Source organism: Peromyscus leucopus, chromosome 8a, assembly GCF_004664715.2.
Source record: "Peromyscus leucopus breed LL Stock chromosome 8a, UCI_PerLeu_2.1, whole genome shotgun sequence".
NCBI classification, from domain to species: Eukaryota; Metazoa; Chordata; class Mammalia; order Rodentia; family Cricetidae; genus Peromyscus; species Peromyscus leucopus.
Window position 1 is genome coordinate 7,696,045 of NC_051085.1, and position 18,483 is coordinate 7,714,527.

Below are 18,483 nucleotides of genomic sequence, written 5' to 3' on the forward strand. Positions count from 1 at the left end.
GGCCAAGCGAGGCACCCGTAGGCCGCGGTGCCCGGAACCCGCCGAGGGACCGAAGAACCTGGAGCGGGCGGTCCACCCGGGACCCCTCCGGGGACTGCCGGCGGTCTCGCGCAGCCCGCCCGGGATTTGCAGCTGACCTCCTTTCCGGGTTGGCGGAAGGCCTGTTGTCCCGGTTACGCGGGAGTCGCCCCCCCCCCCCGCCCCCGCTCGCGTTCGTGGGACTGTGCAGCGCGGGACCGGCGGACACTTGTGCGCTCCGTCAGCCTCGCCGCCGCCGTCGGTGCCCCGAAGCACCCCAGCCATGAAACCCACCTTCTCTGTACGGCTGAGGGTTTTCAACCTCAACTGCTGGTAAGTGCGCCCAGGCGAGGGCTGCGGCCTCGGGGCCACCTTCCTGTCCCCACCCGCCCATGCCTAGGAAGGAAACGGGCCTTCTTCAGCCGAAGCACGACCCTGCCTTTTCCGAACCGCCGAAGTCCACATCGTCCAGAGCCCAGAGCTCGGGTGGTGGTGGCAGTCACTAAAGTCCACATCACCCAGAGCTCTGGTGGTGGCGTCAGTCATCTCCCGGAGCCTGGCTCCTCTCTCTCTCTCTTTTTAAGAAAATTTATTTCTTTTTATTTTATGTGCATTGGTGTTTTGCCTGCATGTGTGTCTGTGTGAAGTTGCCAGACCCCCTAGAACTGGAGTTACAGACAGTTGTGAGCTGTCAGGTCGGTGCTGGGAATTGAATCCAGGTGCTCTGGAAGCGCAATCAGTGCTCTTAGCTGCTGAGCCATCTCTCCAGCCCCCTGGCTCTTCTCTTTTTAGGGACATCCCTTACCTGAGCAAACACAGGACTGACCGCATGAAGCGCTTGGGAGATTTTCTGAACTTGGAAAGCTTCGACCTGGCACTACTCCAGGAGGTGAGGTTGTGGGCAGGCTAGGCTGCGGGCGAGGACAGCAGGGTTCGCAGGGGGAATCTTCTCTCTGGGACGAAGTCCAACTAGCATCCTCACCTTCGTCCTCAGGTGTGGAGTGAGCAGGACTTCCAGTACCTAAGGCAAAAACTGTCGCTCACCTACCCGGACGCACACTACTTCAGAAGGTGAAAAGTTACAGCTGGGACCTGCTTTCTGACCAGGGAGTGCTTCGCTCTCCCATATCCTGGCTTGCACCGGTCATGCTCTTCCTCTCAGGCCGTCTGTCCCCTCATCCTCCTGCAAGGGCTGCTGTCTTAAGCTTTGTTCTGGGGCGAGAGGAAAGTTGCTGATCGGAGCTGGGAGGCAAGGGATGGGGAGAGGGTTGGGTATTCCCTTCCTTGCTTTCTAGTTCTTAAGCAAGACTTGACTTTCAGCGGACTCATCGGCAGCGGCCTCTGTGTGTTCTCCAGACACCCAATCCAGGAAATTATCCAACACGTCTACACTCTGAATGGCTACCCCTACATGGTAAGGGTCTTCCCCCCACACCCCCCACCTCTGCCAACACAAGTTGGATGCAGCCCTCCCGGGACCTCGGCAGAAGGCAGTGGCTGTGCTCTGAGGTTCTGTCTTTGGCCTGCAGGTCTGTCATGGAGACTGGTTCTGTGGGAAGGCTGTGGGGCTGCTGGTGCTCCATCTAAATGGACTGGTGCTCAACGTCTACGTGACCCATGTGAGTGAAGCTAGCCAGGCTTAGGCTCTGGGACGGGCAGCCCAGTGCTGTGGTGGAGAGGAGACCGTACCGGCTCTGCTGCCCGGGGTGATCAGAGGGCATGGCATGCTCATGGGATCAGAGGGTAGCCATGGCAAGGTCACCCATTCTGTGCCAAACTCCATGCTAGATGACAGATAGATGCAAGTCTGAGTTAGACGACCTTAGTCTCACCTGTTCCGCTTTAGCTCCACGCGGAGTACAGTCGACAGAAGGACATCTACCTGGCGCACCGTGTGGTCCAAGCTTGGGAACTGGCCCAGTTCATCCAGTGTGTGAGCCTGGGCCTGACAGGGCATGAAATGGGGTGGGGACTCGGGGTGAGGGGTGGCTGGGTCCATCGAGAGGGCAGATAGTAAGAACTGTTTTCTCATCACTCTGCTCTCCCAGCCACACATCCAAGCATGCAGATGTGGTTCTCTTGTGTGGGGACCTCAACATGCACCCCAGGAGACCTGGGCTGCTGCCTCCTGAGAGGGTGGACGGGGCTTCGTGACGCCTACGTCGAGACTCAGGACTTTAAGGTGAGAGGCCCTGTCTGACGTCTCCCGCCATGCATGTTTGTCCTCCTGCCTCGAAGCGTCACGGCCACCTGTTCCCCTAGGGCTCTGAAGACGGCTGTACCATGGTACCCACAAACTGCTACGTCAGCCAGCAGGACCTGGGACCATTTCCACTTGGCATCCGCATTGACTATGTGCTTTACAAGGTCAGGCTTCCCCGCCCCACCCCCACCCACCCCCCAGCATGCCTTCCTCCATTCTCCTCCTCTGCCACCAGCCCGTGCTGATCCTTAGTTCAGCTGGTGCAGTCTTGGGCCCCCGAGGCCTGGGGAATGGGAACCGTTAGCTGGTTCTCGGGGAGAATATAAGTTATAAGAATATAAGTTAAGAAGATAAGTTTCTCTGCCCTTGTCCTTCCTAGGCAGTTTCTGGGTTCTCCATCTGCTGTAAGACTCTGAAAACCACTACAGGCTGTGACCCCCACAATGGCACCCCCCTCTCTGATCACGAGGCCCTCATGGCCACTTTGTATGTGAAGCACAGCCCCCCACAGGAGGACCCCAGTCCTGCCCACGGTGAGTCGGCTTCCCCCTTGACCCTTTCTACTTCCGGGCCGCCCAGCCTCTGACCCTGCCCTGCTCTGCTCTTCTGCCTTGTTCTAGGGCCGCCTGAAAGGTCAGCACTCATCAGTGTGCTGAGGGAGGCGTGGACAGAGCTGGGACTAGGCGTGGCTCAAGCTCGCTGGTGGGCTGCCTTGGCTGGCTACGTGACGGTCTCGGGGCTCTTCCTCCTGGCGCTGCTGTGTGCCCTGGCTGTAGGAGGAGGGGCCAGGGAAGTGGCCATGCTGCTCTGGACACCCAGTGTGGGGCTGGTGCTGGGAGCGGGTGCAGTCTGCGTCTTCCACAGGCAGGAGGCCAGAGGCTTATGTCGGGCCCAGGCCGAACTCCAGCATGTTCTGAGGAGGGAAAGGGAGACCCAGGACCTAGGCTCAGAGCCTCACCTAGCCCCAAGCTGACGAACAATAAAACTTGACACACCCTAGTGGCTCTAGCTTGTTCCTTGCAGAGGCAGCGACGGGACCTGAGGGTCAGTGGCCTTGTCACCATGTGGACTTAGGGCACTGGCTCATTACCTGCCCTCCCTGAACATTCCCATCGTCCCCCTGAACACAGCATAAACCTTGTGCATGGCCATAGTACTTTTATTTTGAACAGCGAAGCCCCGGCTAGGCAGTCCAGATGGCAGAGGTACTGCCCTTGGATAAGGTCTTGCTTCCAGGGCAGGGAGGCAGGCCTAGAGCCAACCGCCTTCTAGCCCTGGGCCCCCGTCCCTGAAGCCATCTCACTGAGCCTTCTCTCCTCCTGGAAGCGGATGAGGGCATCCCGCTGGTTCACCACATCCACCAGCTTCCTCAGGACCCGGTCCTCAGACTGACGATCAGCCTCTGTCTTCAAGGTTTCTGGAGGGAGAAGAGAACAGGGACCTAGGCAGGAAGCCTGAGGACAGGATCAAGCTAACGCAGCCTGCGTGGTTTCTATAACCCAGGCCGTGTTTGTGGAAAGTTCAAACTTAGGTTTGGTCCACTGGTGGTTCCTAGTTTTGGTGAGCACAGGCACTCTGTTGAAGGAAATGCTGCACAAAGCCGACTCGCAGCCCTGATTGGAGGGAGAGTGGAGCCTTGGGATTACATCCTTTGGCTTCCTCCTGAATTGTCTCAGCAGGCCAGAGGCCAGAGGACTGTGTTACTTGGTCAGTGTCCAAGGTCATGAGCTAGCCCACAGACCTTCCCGATTCATGTAGCCGCGCAACTCCTGGTCCAGCTGCCACTGCTTCTCCTCCAGGTCCAGCTCCTGAACCCTGGAGAGACGAGAGATTGCAGAAGCACAGCTTAGCAGGGTACTCACAGGGACGGGCCCTGGCTCACCTACCACGTCACCACCCCCTGGCCTTACGTGATCATGAGCTCCGCCTCTTCAGTCACTAGGCTGTTTTTTTCCTGGATGAGCTGTAGCAGCTGATCTAGCCAGAGTTTCTTTTGCTGTTCCGGAGAGCCTGGTAAGGAAAAGGAAGGGAAGAGGTGACAGGATCCAGGGGACATGGGCCGTTATGGCTGTCAGCCGTGCGGCACAGCCCCTGGGCCCAGGGACCGCTGAGGGCGGAACATGGCGCCAGGAGCCAGAGAGATGTGCGTGCTAGTCTTGACTCACTGCTCTGACTCCGCAAGGCCAGCTCCAGCCTCGTGCCCTCGGTCTCCAGCTCCCTCATAGCAGCCTCGATCTCGTTTAGTCTTCTCTGGATGGCCTGCGGGTTTTAAGACAGGATGCCTCAGATTGCTCAGGAACGGCGCTGGAGGTGCCCTGCGCTCAGGCCGCTGACCCCGTCACAGCTCGGCAGGGCCCGGGGCTCTGCGGCTCACCTGGGCCTTGCAAAACCTCTTCATCTCCTCCTCTTTAGCACGGCGCATGAGGGTTCGATACCATGTCGGGTACTTAGTCATGGCGCCCGAGTTCTTGGTCAAGGTCAGCAGAGTCTGTGGGAGGGACGGGCCAGTCAGCAATGAGCTCTAACCCTGGTTAGGAATGGAGGAAATGAAGCTGGAAAGCTGGGTAGAAATAGGTAAACAAGATACTTAGAGGCAAGTCAGCCAGACCGGGTGAGAAGACATTCCAAGAGGAGGATGCGGGCTCTTGGTGCTTCTGTGGTGGGTGGAAACACCTGGCAGATGCCTTCCGGCTCGGGCAGAGTGCACAGCTGGCTTCCTGCTACTTACCTGCTCTATGTCTGCCTCCAAAGGTACTTCTTCCTCTTCCTCCTCCTCTTCCTCCTCCTCCTCACTGGAAAAGGGATTTTCTTCCACCTTCTCTGTGGCTTCAGGAACTGAGCAGAGGACAGGGAGATGCGGCTTGGGAGTCCAGTGGCCTGTTTCTATTTCCCAGAATCCCCATGGCAGAAATTCTAGGACCTGCCCCTCCCCGCAGCCTCCCAGATGAGCACATCTGTAGGGAGAGCACCTACCTTGCGGTGCTTGGACTGGCACACCCCAGCCCATAAAGCTGCCCTCCAGAGCCTGGCGGGCCAAGGCGGCGCAGCTCCGTGGAGGCTTGGGCGGGGGCTCTGTCCCTGAGTCGGGGGTGATGGCCAAGGAGGACAGCCGCAGGCGTTCTAAGCTGGAGAGGCGGATCAGCCGACGAGCAGGCTGGCTGGGGCTCGGGGCGGGGCTGACCCTCTTCGCAGGAGACACGGGAGGCGAGGGGGGGCCTGACTCTGTGCTATCATCATCCGGTGTAGGGAGCTCCTGGAAAAGCCACCATACGGTCAGGTCATGGAGCCCGTCTAGTGGACATTGCCAGGCAGTGCTCTGGATACCAGAATCCTTCAGTGGGGGACAGCGTTCACTTACTGCCAGCAGAGTCCACCGATCTGGGGTGACCTGCCTCTTCCCACACCCCACTACACAGAGGGATTGCTTTGTTTTGTTGTTAACCTGGTTCTCTGGACTTCCATCCCTGTCAGCGGCTTTTTGGCCCTCCTGGGGCAGGTGCTGGAGACAGTAGAAATGTCCTAGGAAGGGTAGAAGAGGCCAGGCCTCAGCCCACTGCCCGGGTACTCAGAGGGAAGGTAGAGGCCGCAAGACCAGCTGGCTTGCAGTCATTTCTTAGGACTCCACACCTAAAGCTTTGGAGAGGGTGGGAGCCTGTCTCCACCTAATGTCCAGCCCCACTCCCGTCCTCGCCCCCAAGCTCCTTGTCCTGAAGAAAGCACCAAGTCCGAAGTCCCGTAGCAGCTCCCAGGCCACTTACCATCTCCTAGATGTTGTCCATAGCCCCCTGGCCACAAGGTGGCCTCACAGGTATGGCAGCGGAAGCAGTCCCGGTGGAAGAAATGGCCATCCACACAGAAGCGTTCCAGGATGTAGAGGTGTTTCCCACAGAGTTCACACAAATCCTCTGCCCCAGCCTGCACAGAACCCCAGGGTACAGGGTCAGCTGGACCCAGAGCCACCCGCCAAGGCCTGCCTTCCGTTCCCCTGCAGCCTTGCCCACCCTTGGAGGCCTGTGCAGACAGGGCTCTGGATCTCACCTCCTGGTTTTCTGATGGTGGCGCAGGGGGTACACTGGGCTCAGAGACAGGGGGCTCCTCGGTACTTGGAGTCTCAGCCTCTACCTAAGGGGGGAATGCCCAGGTCGCGTGAGCAGGGGAATGGCTGTGCACGAAAAGAAAAGGCTGGAAGGGAAGGGAGTAACACTAGACATGGAGACGGGGTCAGGGGTCGCAGAACCGGCCATGGAGATGAGCAGGGAACCGGTGCTGGCCTGACCTTCCTGCAAGGACAGCTGCTTGTCACTTAGCATCCTCCCTGTGGTCCCGAAACAAGTCCTACAGCTGTGAGCACAATGTGAGTCCAGCTCTCACCTCCCTCATTTAGAATGTATTCTCTAACACCCCGGGAACCTCACTGGGTACCCCTTCTCCAGACTCAACCGTGCTTAGACGCTTCACCTTGGCCCGGGTCCGCTGCAGGGTCCTCTGGAGTTTGCCAAGGAAAAGTATAGCATTGGAGGTCCCAGGAGGAGGCTGGCTGACGGGGCCTGCCGGCAGAGTCTGGGTGTCAGCCACCCTCCGCCTGGGTGGGGTGGGCCCCTCCCCCCCCCTCCCTGCCACCTACCCGCCAACTCACTTGAGCTCTGGGGCATGTTCTTGAAGGCGCTGTGGAAGTGGCTGAGGTAGGCAATGAGGCCCAGCGGGTCACTGCCCGCCACTACTGCCTGTGCAGACAGCACTGGGGTGATGCCCAGCTCGTGCTGTGCCACCTTCAGTGCCCAGGCAGTGGCTTCCAGAGCCCCATGCCCTGCAGCTCTGAGGGTTCCCTGTGGAGCATCAGACGAGATGCCAATGAGAGCCAAACCTGGCTCCACTGAAGGGGGGGCGGGGGTTGAGACCGGGGACAGGACATGGCAAAGGGAGGTGAGCGCATGAAGGTGAGCGGCTTCGTTGGTGCTGATGTACACCAAGTCACTTTTTGTGTAGGTGTTTTTGAAAAGTTTCCATACCCTGATATCGAGCCTCTCCACATTTTTTTTTTCCTCGCCTTGTCCCTGTTCCTTTGCTCAGGCTCCTTGGCCACATGTTGTATCTACATACCTAAGCAGCCCCTCTTTGTCTCAAAGAAGCTGACCACTCAGCCCCTTACCCCATAGGGAGGAGCCCTCCTGTGGTAGCACCGACCCCCAGGAGCAGCAGGGAAGGCCTGGCGTGGGGAAGAGTTGATTTGGGAAGAGGCGTGGGGGTTCTAGGAGGTCTGCACTGGTACTGTGTGGCTAAGGCGGGCCTCAGATTTACAGTGATCCACCTGCTTCTGCTTCCAAAGTGCTGTGATTATTGTTGCATGCCATCACACCTAACAGTCTGTGTGTGTGTATGTGTGTGTGTGTGTGTGTGTGTGTGTGTGTGTGTATGCGCACTCTGGATTGAACCACAGTTTCACTCATGCTAAGCAAATGTGCTCTACCACTGCACTCCATCCCAGTCTCCCGTGGCTTCTGACTTTTCGGTCTGGATGCAGTGGATTTGAGAAGGCTCTGCCAGGCTGGTGAGCAGCCCAGGCTGGTGAGCAGCCCAGGCTGGTGAGCAGCCCAGGCTGGTGAGCAGCCCAGGCTGGTGAGCAGCCCAGGCTGGTGAGCAGCCCAGGCTGGTGAGCAGCCCAGGCTGGTGAGCAGCCCAGGCTGGAGTACCACCTTTGGGAGGTGAAGTAACAGGTGCGGCTGGGACTCACTGGGCTGCCAGCGCCTGCACAGCATCTTCTCACCCTGCAGTGTGTGTGTGTGTGTGTGGGGGGGGGGGGCTGGGCACACCAACTCACAGCAGGCCCGGCTGCAGGCGGTGCACCAGGGCACACAGCGCTAGTCCATCAGTCCACGAGGAAGAAAAGTCGGTGACGTGGACTCCGGGAAAGCCGGCCGTCTGCTCCTGGCACCAGTGCAGGAGCTCCTCGGTGCCTGCTGACCCTAATAGAACAGAGCCATGCTGTGCCTGAGGCCCACACCTGCTGCTGCTGGGCGTGTCAGAGCTGGGCCCTCAGACGAGTGCGCAGGCCCGGCAGCACCTCCTCCCCGTTCTGTTTAAAAGCCCAGTCTTGCACACAGTTGGGCAACACTAAAGAGCGGCCACTGCAGCCACATAAAAGCCAGAGGGGTAAACAGGCAGGGTAGCTCAGGCTCAAGGAACAGGTGGTTCCGGTTTACGCCCTCTGCTGGCGGAAGGAGCTGGAACAGCATGGCGTAGCTGTGGTTGCTCAGCACTGCTGGCTGGTGCCACGGCCCGCCGTGGAAACCACTGAGCTGCTTCCACACCGGCACACAGCTGCTGCCCAAGCTCTGCGGCCCCTCCACCCACCCCACCCCATGAACCCCAAAGCATCCACAAAACAAGCTTTCCAGTGCGGGCTCTGTCCCGACACCGCAGCTTGCTGACCGCCCCGCTGCCTGGTGGGAGGCCTGCTCACCGGTGGTCACCTTCCCCGCATCGGTCTTGTCGTTCTTCCTCTGCGCATGCTCCTTGTCCAGCACGTCGTACAGGTCTTGTACCTAAGGCAACGTCTTCTCAGTTTCAAGGCAGAGGCCCACCCGCCCCTTCAGCCCAGGGGGAGGAGCATTCCTACGGCAGGACTGACCCCCACTGGGGCAGCCACTGAGCAGGGAAGACCTGGCATGGGGAAAGGAGTTGGTCTGGGAAGATGGGTGGGAGGGCAGGGGAAAAGCGGTCTGACCTGGTTGGGGGTTACAGCCCGGAGGTTCAGGTTGGGGTATCGGGTGGCAGGGTCCAACCCATACTGGGCTACATTTCGATGCATGTTCTCTGGGGATGTTTGTGACAGAAGCTGGTACAAGCTCTCACTAGGGGTGGTGGCGGAAGGCAGTGGTAGAGGGTAGCTGTCAGCACCCACCCCGGGGACTGCCAGGGCTTTCTTGTCGTCCCATGCCTCCAGCCATTCTCCACTATCTCCTGTTCCCCTTTCCTGACCCTTGTCCCAAATCATGTCTGCCCTGCCTACACTCGTCTCTGAACCAGGACTCACCGTTCAGCCAACACCTCGAGGGGCTTGGCACCCTCTGCCCACCGCTTCACCATCCAGGCTGCATCGAAGGCTGCCAAGAAGCCCCGGGCCACCCCGGTGCCCAGAGGCCAGAAGGGCTGTAGGGTATGAGGAATAGGACACTATGAGAATCCAATGGGTATGTCCCAAGCCCAGGTGTCCCAAGTTTGGGGGAAGTCCCTTTTCCACCCCAGACGGCTTTCACCTCTGCCAAGCAGCCCCCCTAAGCTGGTCCCCAAATAAGCAGCTTTATACCTTTCCCTGTAAGAGAGCTTCCTCCCCCACCGTGGGACCCCTCTACCTCCTGAAATGCTCACCTCCACCAGGCAGTCCCCCACCAGCCCCAGCAGCAGGCGGGCACCATGCTTTTCTTGCACCCGCGCAGAACTCTCTGCCCGCATCATGCTTGTGAAGTCGAAGGCAGCGACATCAGGCCGCCCACGTGCATCCTGAGCAAACTCCAGTTTCCCAAGCTTGCCGTGTGTGGCGAAATCGGCAGCTGCCCTGGCAAAGCGCTGCAGAGCCTCGGGTACCACATTGGCACGGCCCAGCAACTGATCAGTCTCTGGCAGGTCCTACAGGGCCAAGAGATCAGAACCCAGGACCTGTGAGAGCAGAGCCACATGGTCCGGCTCCACACCATTATACAGGTGACTGACCTGCATGCAGTACGGAAGGTACACATGCTGAGGCCTGACAGGGGAGAGGCTGCCTACGCTACACAGCAGGCGAAGGCTGGGCATGGAATTCCAACAGGCTGCCTCTCATACTCATGTCCTTCCTCAACCCTCTCTCTGCTGCCGAGGGTCCCAAGCCCTGCCCTGCCAGGAAGTCCTATGTCACTGCCGTCATAGACTCTGTCCTGAAATCACTGAAGCCTTGGTTTGCCCAGCATTCAGAAACAACCCAACTTACTTGTACGAACTGGGTGAGAAAACGCAAAGCAAGCTCTCAGAGTGGTGCTTAGTACACAGAAGGCATCTATTTCATCCATTCAGTGAGCACATACTAGGTGCTTAGCCACTCATCAGGTACCATTCTAAGCCTTGGGAATTAACCGCCAGCAAGAGGAAAAGAGACCAAGATTCTCCTTGTCCTGGAGCGCCCACGAGTAGTACCATTATCTGTAAGTTCAGCCCAGACTAGGATTCCTACCATCACATACATACATGCAGGGAGCAAGAGTGTGTCAGAGTGGAGTTACTGCCTGGACGGAGGCAGGAGAGGGTGGGGGCCATCCCTATCCAGGGGCAGACTGTGTCCGGCCCAGCCTCCCCCTGCTGGGTGCAGGTCCTACCTGGAGCAGCACCCCCAGCCGCAGCAGGCACTGTTTCTTGGCCGTCATCACGAAGTAGTGAGTATCATCTTTGTAGTACACAATGTTCTCCAGATCAATCCCTGGGGGCACAAAGCGGAGGGCAGGGGGTGAGTCTTCAGGTGACTCTGCATCCATCACCTCTCTAAACACGCGATCCATGGCTGACCTCCGAGAGCTTAGGCCGCAGTGAGTGTCCCACACACAGATCTGGTTGGCACCAAGAACCATCTGTCCTGGCCCAGGAGGTGTGGCAGTTTGGAGCCAAGGGGGAGACTCAGGCCGAGTGGCAGCTGGGAGGCCTGTATCACTTGGTCACATGGCAGCCTAAAGCCAAAGTCAACACGGCACCCTCTCGAAAGCTTACATCATTCTTACACTCTCGATGAAGGAGCACAGAGCCAACACCCAGGCACTTAAGAGACAGTCCCAGGATTTTTCACGCTGAGTGAAAGCCGCTTGGTCCCTGGAGGACAGCTCTTTCTCTTTTGCTGCTGAGACCACGAGGACGGACAAGAATGGGTTCCCTGGACTAAGGGCAGGTGTGAGGGGCAAGTGGGAAACGTCCCATAGAGAGGCAAGAGGGGGAAAGCCTTCGCGGGCTGGCCCTGACCTGTGGCTTTGAGCAGGCTCTGGAAGAATTTTTGGTTGTAGATCCGGGCTACACCACTGATCTCTGGCACCTGCGTCTCCTCCACCGTGCGCCCGTTCACGAAGTTGACCGTGATGCCGATAGCCAGTTTGCCACGCATCTCTCGGATGGTAAAGCCTAGTGGTAGGGGAAGTGGGGATAACATTTCTAGGAAGGCTCACGGGAGCCTAGGATGCTGGTATTTATTTATTTTTTTTATTAACTTATTATTTTTTGAGGAAAAGGATCACTCACCTTCAGGGACAAATTTACCCCCTGCAGCCGAGATGAGGACATCAAATTCATAGTTGGCAAGTTGGGCTGGGGGACTGGGCTGGAGCTGGGCATGCCAGCCACTTCCTAGGACAGAGAGTATAAGAGGCACAAAGGCCTAGAAGTCAGAGGGCCCTACACTCCCAGGTCAGGCTAGAGAAACAAAATGAATCTGTAAAGGACCCCCCAGGCTGGAAAGTAGCGAGGGGTTGTTTGTCAGAACACACTTCGCAGCCGAGGAGGGCGGGTGAGGAAAGCCATGTTTTCCCATCTTGCTACCCCCACTTGTATGCTGACTGAGGCTGGGCTGCCCAGGCCTCACTGTGAGAAGAGCTGACTCCCCCAGCAGACCCACGTTAGCATCTGTACAGATCTCTCTTCGGTGGGTAGGGGTTCCCAGGAGCACAGACGTACTCACCCTTCCTGGGAGGGGGCTGGAGGCCGGTGAAAGCGATGCCCCAGTGAATTTCCACCCCCAACAGTAAGGCCACCTTCAGCAGAAGTAGCTGGAGCTGCCGGATGCCTGGAAGTGGGCGGACATCAGGAACAGACTCAAGGCTTCCCTAGCTCTGGTGTGTGCCTGTTCGGAGCTAGAGGCCTCAGAGACCACTGTGCCTATCTAAGGCCACACCGCCCTGAAGACACCTGTTAACATCTCAGCTCGGAAGCCAAGCGGGTTACACTTGTCCATTTACAGATGTCAGATCCGGGTCTTAAAGGCCACCCAGTTAAAGTGATTCCTTTTCGCTCGCCCTCCTGCCTGGCTCTGCAGCCTCCCACTGGCCCGCCTCTGGACTCAGGCACCTCCACCCGAGGCCCACCATGAAGTTCTTACTGATGTGGTCCAGGGTACCAGTACAGAAGCGCCCGTAGAACTTCTTGGCCCCAAGCGCCCGAAGGTCATGGATGGTGAAGGGCCAGAGGTGCAGCACATTGTGCCGAGAGAACTTGGTACGCTTTTCCACAAGCACCACCCGGGCACCCAGCAGCGCCAGCTCCACCGCGGCTCGAAGCCCACAAGGTCCAGCGCCCACCACCAGGCACTGCAAACACAAGAGCGAGCGAGCGGGCAGGTGCAGCATCCCATCTCCTGCTGACTCCCTCTCCTCCTCCAGCTCCTCCCAGCCTCTAGGAATCTACCTTGGTGTTGGCACAGGCCTGGCCTTGCTGGTACACAGACTGGCTTGCTCTCTTGTCCAGCTTGGCCCACAGTGACTTGGCACTCCAGTAGTTGAGCTGGGCCTTGATCTTGTGGTACTGGGGCAGTCCCCCTCCGGGCTCCAGTCCCAGGGCTTCACAGAGCCCCCGGAAGCTGCTCAGGACATCCTGGCACTGCTGTGCCTGCACAAAGCTCTCAAAGTGGGCGTGTGCCGGGTTGGTGGAGGCCGTTGAAGCCATGTCGGGCCCCTGGCAAGAGGAGCAGCTGGGCAAAACCCAGCAGCTGTGGAAAGAAGAGAAGGAACGGAGGCTGGAAGGAGGGAAAAGCAAAGGGAGGAGCCAGCAGGGCAGGCTGCTGTCCCAAGGGAGCTCAGGGTCCACCTCTGATTGGCTATGCTTCCAGCCCGCTCCCACGCCGTGATCTGCCCCAGAGACAGCGGCAATCTCTTATCAAGTGAGATTCGCCAAATTTGGGGATGAAAACTCGGGAGTCCTGGGTACATAAGGCACAAGGACGCTAAGGAAGCCTCCTGTCCAGCCACCCAGGAGCCATCATCGTGTGGGAGCTCTGAGGCCCAGGGGACAGGGATTGTAGTGGGTGTTGTCTAGGTTCCGTAAGTAGGACACGGGACAGTTTCTCAGCTGGCTGCTGGGGTGGGAGGTGGGGGTGGAGGGTTCCCTTCGGGGAGACCCACGAGGGCGAGCACCGCAGAGCAGCTGCGGCTGCTCGACAGGCACACGCCCATTTCACCAGAAGTCTCTGCAAGCCAGCGCCCGTTGGAGGACTTAGTGCCACGCTGGTTGTGGGATGTGCCTCTCACCAAAGGCAAAGTTCTTTTCCGGGTGCTTGCCTCCCGACGAGGGGCAACAGTCGTGGGCCGGCCAGCGTAGGTTCCCCTTCCCACCACCCAAACTAGCCTCACAAATGGCCTGAGAGTGTTGCGACTGTCGGGACTCGAGACCTTCTGACTCACTGTGGTCAAAACACTTCCCCTGTGATCTTGTCACTGATCCAACGGGCTGTGGGAAGGAGCGGGGGCAGCAGCTGAGCTCGCCCTCCCGAGAACCCTCGCATCCAATCGACCCCTGGCCTCACTCCCACCGGCGCTCCTGCGTGCTCTCCGAGGCATCTCTGCAGACAAGGCCTCTCTTTGTACCCCTTTCCTACCCTCCAGCCCACACTCAGCTTGAGAGCTCTTGGAGGGATTTCTCACGCTGCGACCGGAAAAAGTGAAGAGTGTGGGGGATGGGTTGCTTTCGGTCGGGGAGGGGGCTAGGTAGGTTAGGCGTGGAAGTGGGGATCGGTCCTTGTGGGCTGATCACTCATCCCCTAGCAGCCCCTCCATTGCCCGCGCGACAGGAGGAGGCAAAGGTTGCCCACCGCGGGTCACTAGGACACGAGTGGATAGGTCTTCAGAAAGGGCAAAAGTCCCTCTTGGAAGTGGGAGTCTCGGAGGTTGGAGCGTCCTCTGCTAAAGGAAATAAGAGGTACCCAGCTCGGAAATACCAGCACAAAGGATGTGCCATGGGTGGAGCGCCTAAAGGGATGGAGAGCTAGCTGGACCTTGGGGCAGCGGGGCCGAGGAGCTCCCAACACTCCAGACAGCCAAGTCCGCACAATGGGGCTGGTCTGGGCAGGGCCGGCACGGGACCCGCCAAAGCAGCCAGGCGTGGCTCCCTAGCCGGCACCAGCCCATTTCTCCGGAAGCTCTCCCCACCCCCATCCTCACCCTCACCCCCAGCCCAGCGGTCCCGAGGAAGCACAGCTAGCACCGCTGGACTTCTTACCCGGCGATTCTGGGGCTGGAAGAGCCGCTTCCTGTCGGAAGGATGTCCCGGGGCTAGGGCGGAGGAAGGGGTGGCGCGCGGAACGGAGCCGGGGAGTTCTAAGGGGTCTGGACCGCAGCGCCAGCGCAGAACACAGCGGAAGGCTCCTCCGCACTTCATTACCCCGCAGTCCTCCTCTCGGGACAGCCCTGGGCCCCGCCCACGCCTGCAGGGTGGTGCTGCAGGGCGTGGCTCTGCTTACACCCGGGGCTGCTGGGGGCCTCCAAACGGTCTGGCCTGGCAGGGACAGGGAAAGCAAGACCCGGAGTGACCGTGCCTGAGTGCGCCCGGGTGGTACCAAGCTGCAAGCCACTTCCGAGAGCTGGCGCGGAGCGGCCGCTAGCCTCCTGCAAGAAGTTTGTTGAAGCTGCAGGGTCCGAGAGTGGCGCCAGATGTCTGAGCTCTCTACACCTCTCCCACCAAGAGATCCACAGCCCTGGCGCCACTGAGGATCCAGTTGCGGGGTCCATCTCTCCTGGGACAGGTCAGCCGGCTCAATGGCTCAGGCTAAGGACAAAGCATAAAAGTTCTGGTCCGCATCTTTCAACCAGGTACACAAAATAAGGGAACAAGGGAGGCGTGTGTGTGTGTGTGTGCGTGTGTGTGTGTGTGTGTGTGTGTGTGTGTGTGTGCGCGCGCGCGCGCGCATGTTCAACTAAGAAAGGCAGAAGGGAAGGGGTGTGTGGGAGAGGCTAGATCTTCAGGGTTCAGAACTAAGGTGAAGACTCAGGACATTGGCAAAGGCTGAGAAACTTTGGAATCAAATTCTTAGTATTCTCCATAAAGAAACAGTAGCCAAAGTGAAAGGAATTATCCAAAATCAAGCAGCTTTAGTTAAAGTTAATAAAACAGCAGTTTTCATTTATTGAGTGAGTGTCGACCAAGTCTACTTAACTGAAGGTCAGAGGCTTCATGCCCACACAGATGAAACAGCCAATGGCATAAGCCAATGCCTCAGACCCAGGCAGGCCTCTCTGGATTCCGACCTACCACTGTTAATCCATGTCTGGCCTTATGAGGAAGTGAAATCGTTACTCCAGAAGCGTTTAACCTAGGAAGAAATGGCCACACGTCTCCTCCTGCGACCCGGGGACCACAAGGAGCAGAGGTCCAGGTCTTTTTGTGTTTGTCCTTATTCTCGTTTTTGCATTTTGGCCAGAGACACCGGGATACCCCGTAAATCCTGAACACTCACACTCTCAGCTGCAGCCGATAAGAAGGGAGAGCGAGAATTGAAAGAAAATGCCAGCTCTCTGCCAGGAGACGCCGGCAGTTCAGCCAGGCCACACTCAGGAAGTCAGGGCAGCTTCTGAGCTGGGCCCACTCTAGCTCTTGAGTGTGACATCACCGGGCTTGGAACAAATTTGCAGAGCATCAGACACGCCCATACTTAAACACACAGTGTAAAAATGCGCTAAAAGGCCCACCATAAACGGGCCAGCAGGCTTTTAGTGTCGTCCCTTTCCCTTTCATTAGCAGATGGACGCCAGCAACTTACCTTACCGGGTCTTGTTTACAAAGGCCAGCTTCCCCCAGAGACCTTCAGGGTTATGCAGCTCTATGAACAACAAATTGTAAACACTGTCTTTTAAAGATCATAGAACGAGCTCTTGGACTCTTAAAAAACCTGCTGACTCCTGGCTTTTCTTGATGCTAGTTAAAGACACACAGTGAAGCCACAGAGCCCTGGGGAATGCAGTGGTCTGGAATCCAGAAGGTCTGGTCTGATTTCTGCAGGCCAATGTGACACCACATCTCCATCTTCTTACCTCTAAATGGAGGCATTTTCATGACTCATCTGCCTTAGCCCATTTCAGTTCTAGGGTTTTGTTTTATTTTTTATTCCGTGTTGCTGATCCTCAGAAACGCACAGAATAGAACAAGCATTTTTTTTCCTCGTTAGAATCTTGCGTTACGACCCACAATTACATATTTATATGAACTAAAAGTAGTTTGGCATAATACTACCGGGTAGTTTATATCGTATCAAATAGAATAAATGACCCACACACGAAAATTCAGTTTTAAAGAGTCGCATTCTAATGGCTTTGGAAAAGAATTGTGCCAGGGGCTGCTTAGGTTAACTTGTGCCCCAGACCATGCTGTCTCTTCAGCCATTCTCACTTCTTTATCTCACCTCCCAACCCTTGATCTCCTGGGCTTCGAGCCAGAACACAAGTTTCCAACACCCGGGGAGACATCTGTGTCAGTCTATAATAGGACCTTGATCTGCAGCTCAGTGTCTTCGACTCCCGTGCGTGGGCTTGGCCTAGAGTCAGGACAGCCCAGAGAGCCACAGTTCCTGATGACACACAGGTGCCGAGCCAAAGGTGCAGCATGTCCTGAGGTTTATGAGAGGTAGCTTGATCACGATTAGAGGCTCAGGAAGGGCCTCTCCCAATTCTGACTTGAATGGACTGAGTCGGAGAGTGGCACACACACAGTTTTCCAGGCTGAGGAACTACCTGCCCCCGAGCCCCCAGACAAAAAAGAGCCGGGCATGTGTTGGCCACTAGCTAGGTAGGCAGTGTCACGGAAGTGAGAACGCAGAAGAGGAAGCTGGGTTGGGGACTTTCTTTTTTTCTAGGTGCGGAGGGAAACTGCAGAAGGAGTTTAAGCAGAGTGGGACGTGGTCATATCTGCCATAACTAAACTACTACAGTCTGTCCACTTAGCAAGGCATTCTGTGTGTCGCTAAGGGGACAGTGGTGACATACAATGGATGACAGTAACCTTCTGCTGGAGAAAGGGGCTGGGGAGGGGAATTAGAAACCATAACTCAACCCACGGCAGAGTTCTAGGTGAGGATGGGGAGAGAATAGACTCAAAAGACAGTTTGAGGTAAAACTGATGTAACTCGGTGATAGATGCCTTGTAGGGCAGAGGGTGTGTGTGTGTGTGTGTGTGTGTGTGTGTGTGTGTGTGTGTGTGTTGTGTGTGTGTGTAGGGCCTCATTAAGAATCACTCCTGGGCTGAGGAGGTAGCTCAGTTGGTAGTGTGCTTGCCCGGCATGTGAGAAGCCCTGGTTTAATTCCCAGCATCATATAAAAACTGGATGTGGTGGCATCTGCTTGTGACATCAGCACTTAGGAGGTGGAAGCAAGAGAATCATAGTTCAGGGTCATCCTCCACTACATAACAAGTTCAAGGCCAGCCTGAGCTACATGAGATCCCCATCTCAAACTAACCCCAGAAGCTCACCAACTGCTCCTTTCCTCGGGTGACTCTGGAATAAACTGGCCTGTCTGTCATTCTTCCCCTTCATCTTCTCTCCACACTTGTCCATCCGTTTACTGCCTTTTCTAAAGTCAGAAAATGCTTTCACAGGCTCCTAAAGAACAAGGGGCCCGTGCTTTCCCATCTTTCCCTTTGAGACTACTTTTGCTCTTCAAACACACTTAGAGGAAATATTTTTTTCAGACCCAAAGTCACTTAATCATGTAATTCAAAAAATGTGGCTTTTTTTTTCAGCCCAATGAAGTTTCAGTTTAATGTCTCCTTAACAGGGTCGAGTACTGTGGAGTTGGCCAGGCATGGGGCTGCACACTTGTAATCACAGAGCATGGTAGGTAGACAGGAGGCTCAGACCATCAATCGCAGTCTGGCCTGCATGAGACCTTGACTCAGCAAAACCAACTAAATTACAGCCAAGAGCCAACCTATTCTCTGGGAATCGTTTTTTCAGATTACAAAGTGATGAGTTACACTTACGAAGAATTCAGAATAATAAACCCATGCTCCAGGACCCAGAATTTCTCTGGCCCACGTGTGCACATTTCTTTTCTTCTTCCTACACCTCACTTTGCAAAAGAGTTATCACTTTTCAGACTCAAAAAAGGTGCGAAGATTCCTTCCCTACATTACCTAAATGTGGCCACGTTCCTACATTTTATCAAAAACCTGGTTGAATGAGCTTCAGTTCAGAAATTCGCCTAAGGTGGGACATTCCAATTGAGAATTACCTGCTAACCAACATCTTTCTTGCCTATTCAGGTGTGGACTTGGAA

The 18,483-nt window shown here is 56.8% G+C and overlaps 2 protein-coding genes across 2 annotated transcripts; one reads left to right on the forward strand and one right to left on the reverse strand.

The window, feature by feature from the left end:
• Positions 1-9: 9 nt before the first annotated feature.
• Smpd2 (sphingomyelin phosphodiesterase 2) lies at positions 10-3,220 on the forward strand. The gene is given in 11 exon segments (XM_028890262.2): positions 10-351; positions 811-907; positions 1,013-1,089; positions 1,339-1,432; positions 1,548-1,637; positions 1,865-1,947; positions 2,067-2,127; positions 2,129-2,200; positions 2,281-2,385; positions 2,601-2,754; positions 2,842-3,220. Coding segments are annotated over 11 exon segments (1,236 nt in total). The 5' UTR covers positions 10-301; the 3' UTR covers positions 3,195-3,220.
• A 142-nt stretch (positions 3,221-3,362) lies between these two features.
• On the reverse strand, positions 3,363-14,527 carry Mical1 (microtubule associated monooxygenase, calponin and LIM domain containing 1). The gene is given in 25 exon segments (XM_028890261.2): positions 3,363-3,638; positions 3,963-4,036; positions 4,132-4,231; positions 4,387-4,480; positions 4,596-4,709; positions 4,950-5,056; positions 5,195-5,474; positions 5,664-5,740; positions 5,980-6,136; positions 6,260-6,343; positions 6,680-6,768; positions 6,858-7,025; positions 7,028-7,047; positions 8,040-8,184; positions 8,682-8,763; positions 8,946-9,072; positions 9,255-9,370; positions 9,590-9,847; positions 10,570-10,670; positions 11,201-11,356; positions 11,474-11,578; positions 11,910-12,014; positions 12,327-12,534; positions 12,632-12,932; positions 14,438-14,527. Coding segments are annotated over 24 exon segments (3,174 nt in total). The 5' UTR covers positions 12,890-12,932; positions 14,438-14,527; the 3' UTR covers positions 3,363-3,489.
• Positions 14,528-18,483: the final 3,956 nt, after the last annotated feature.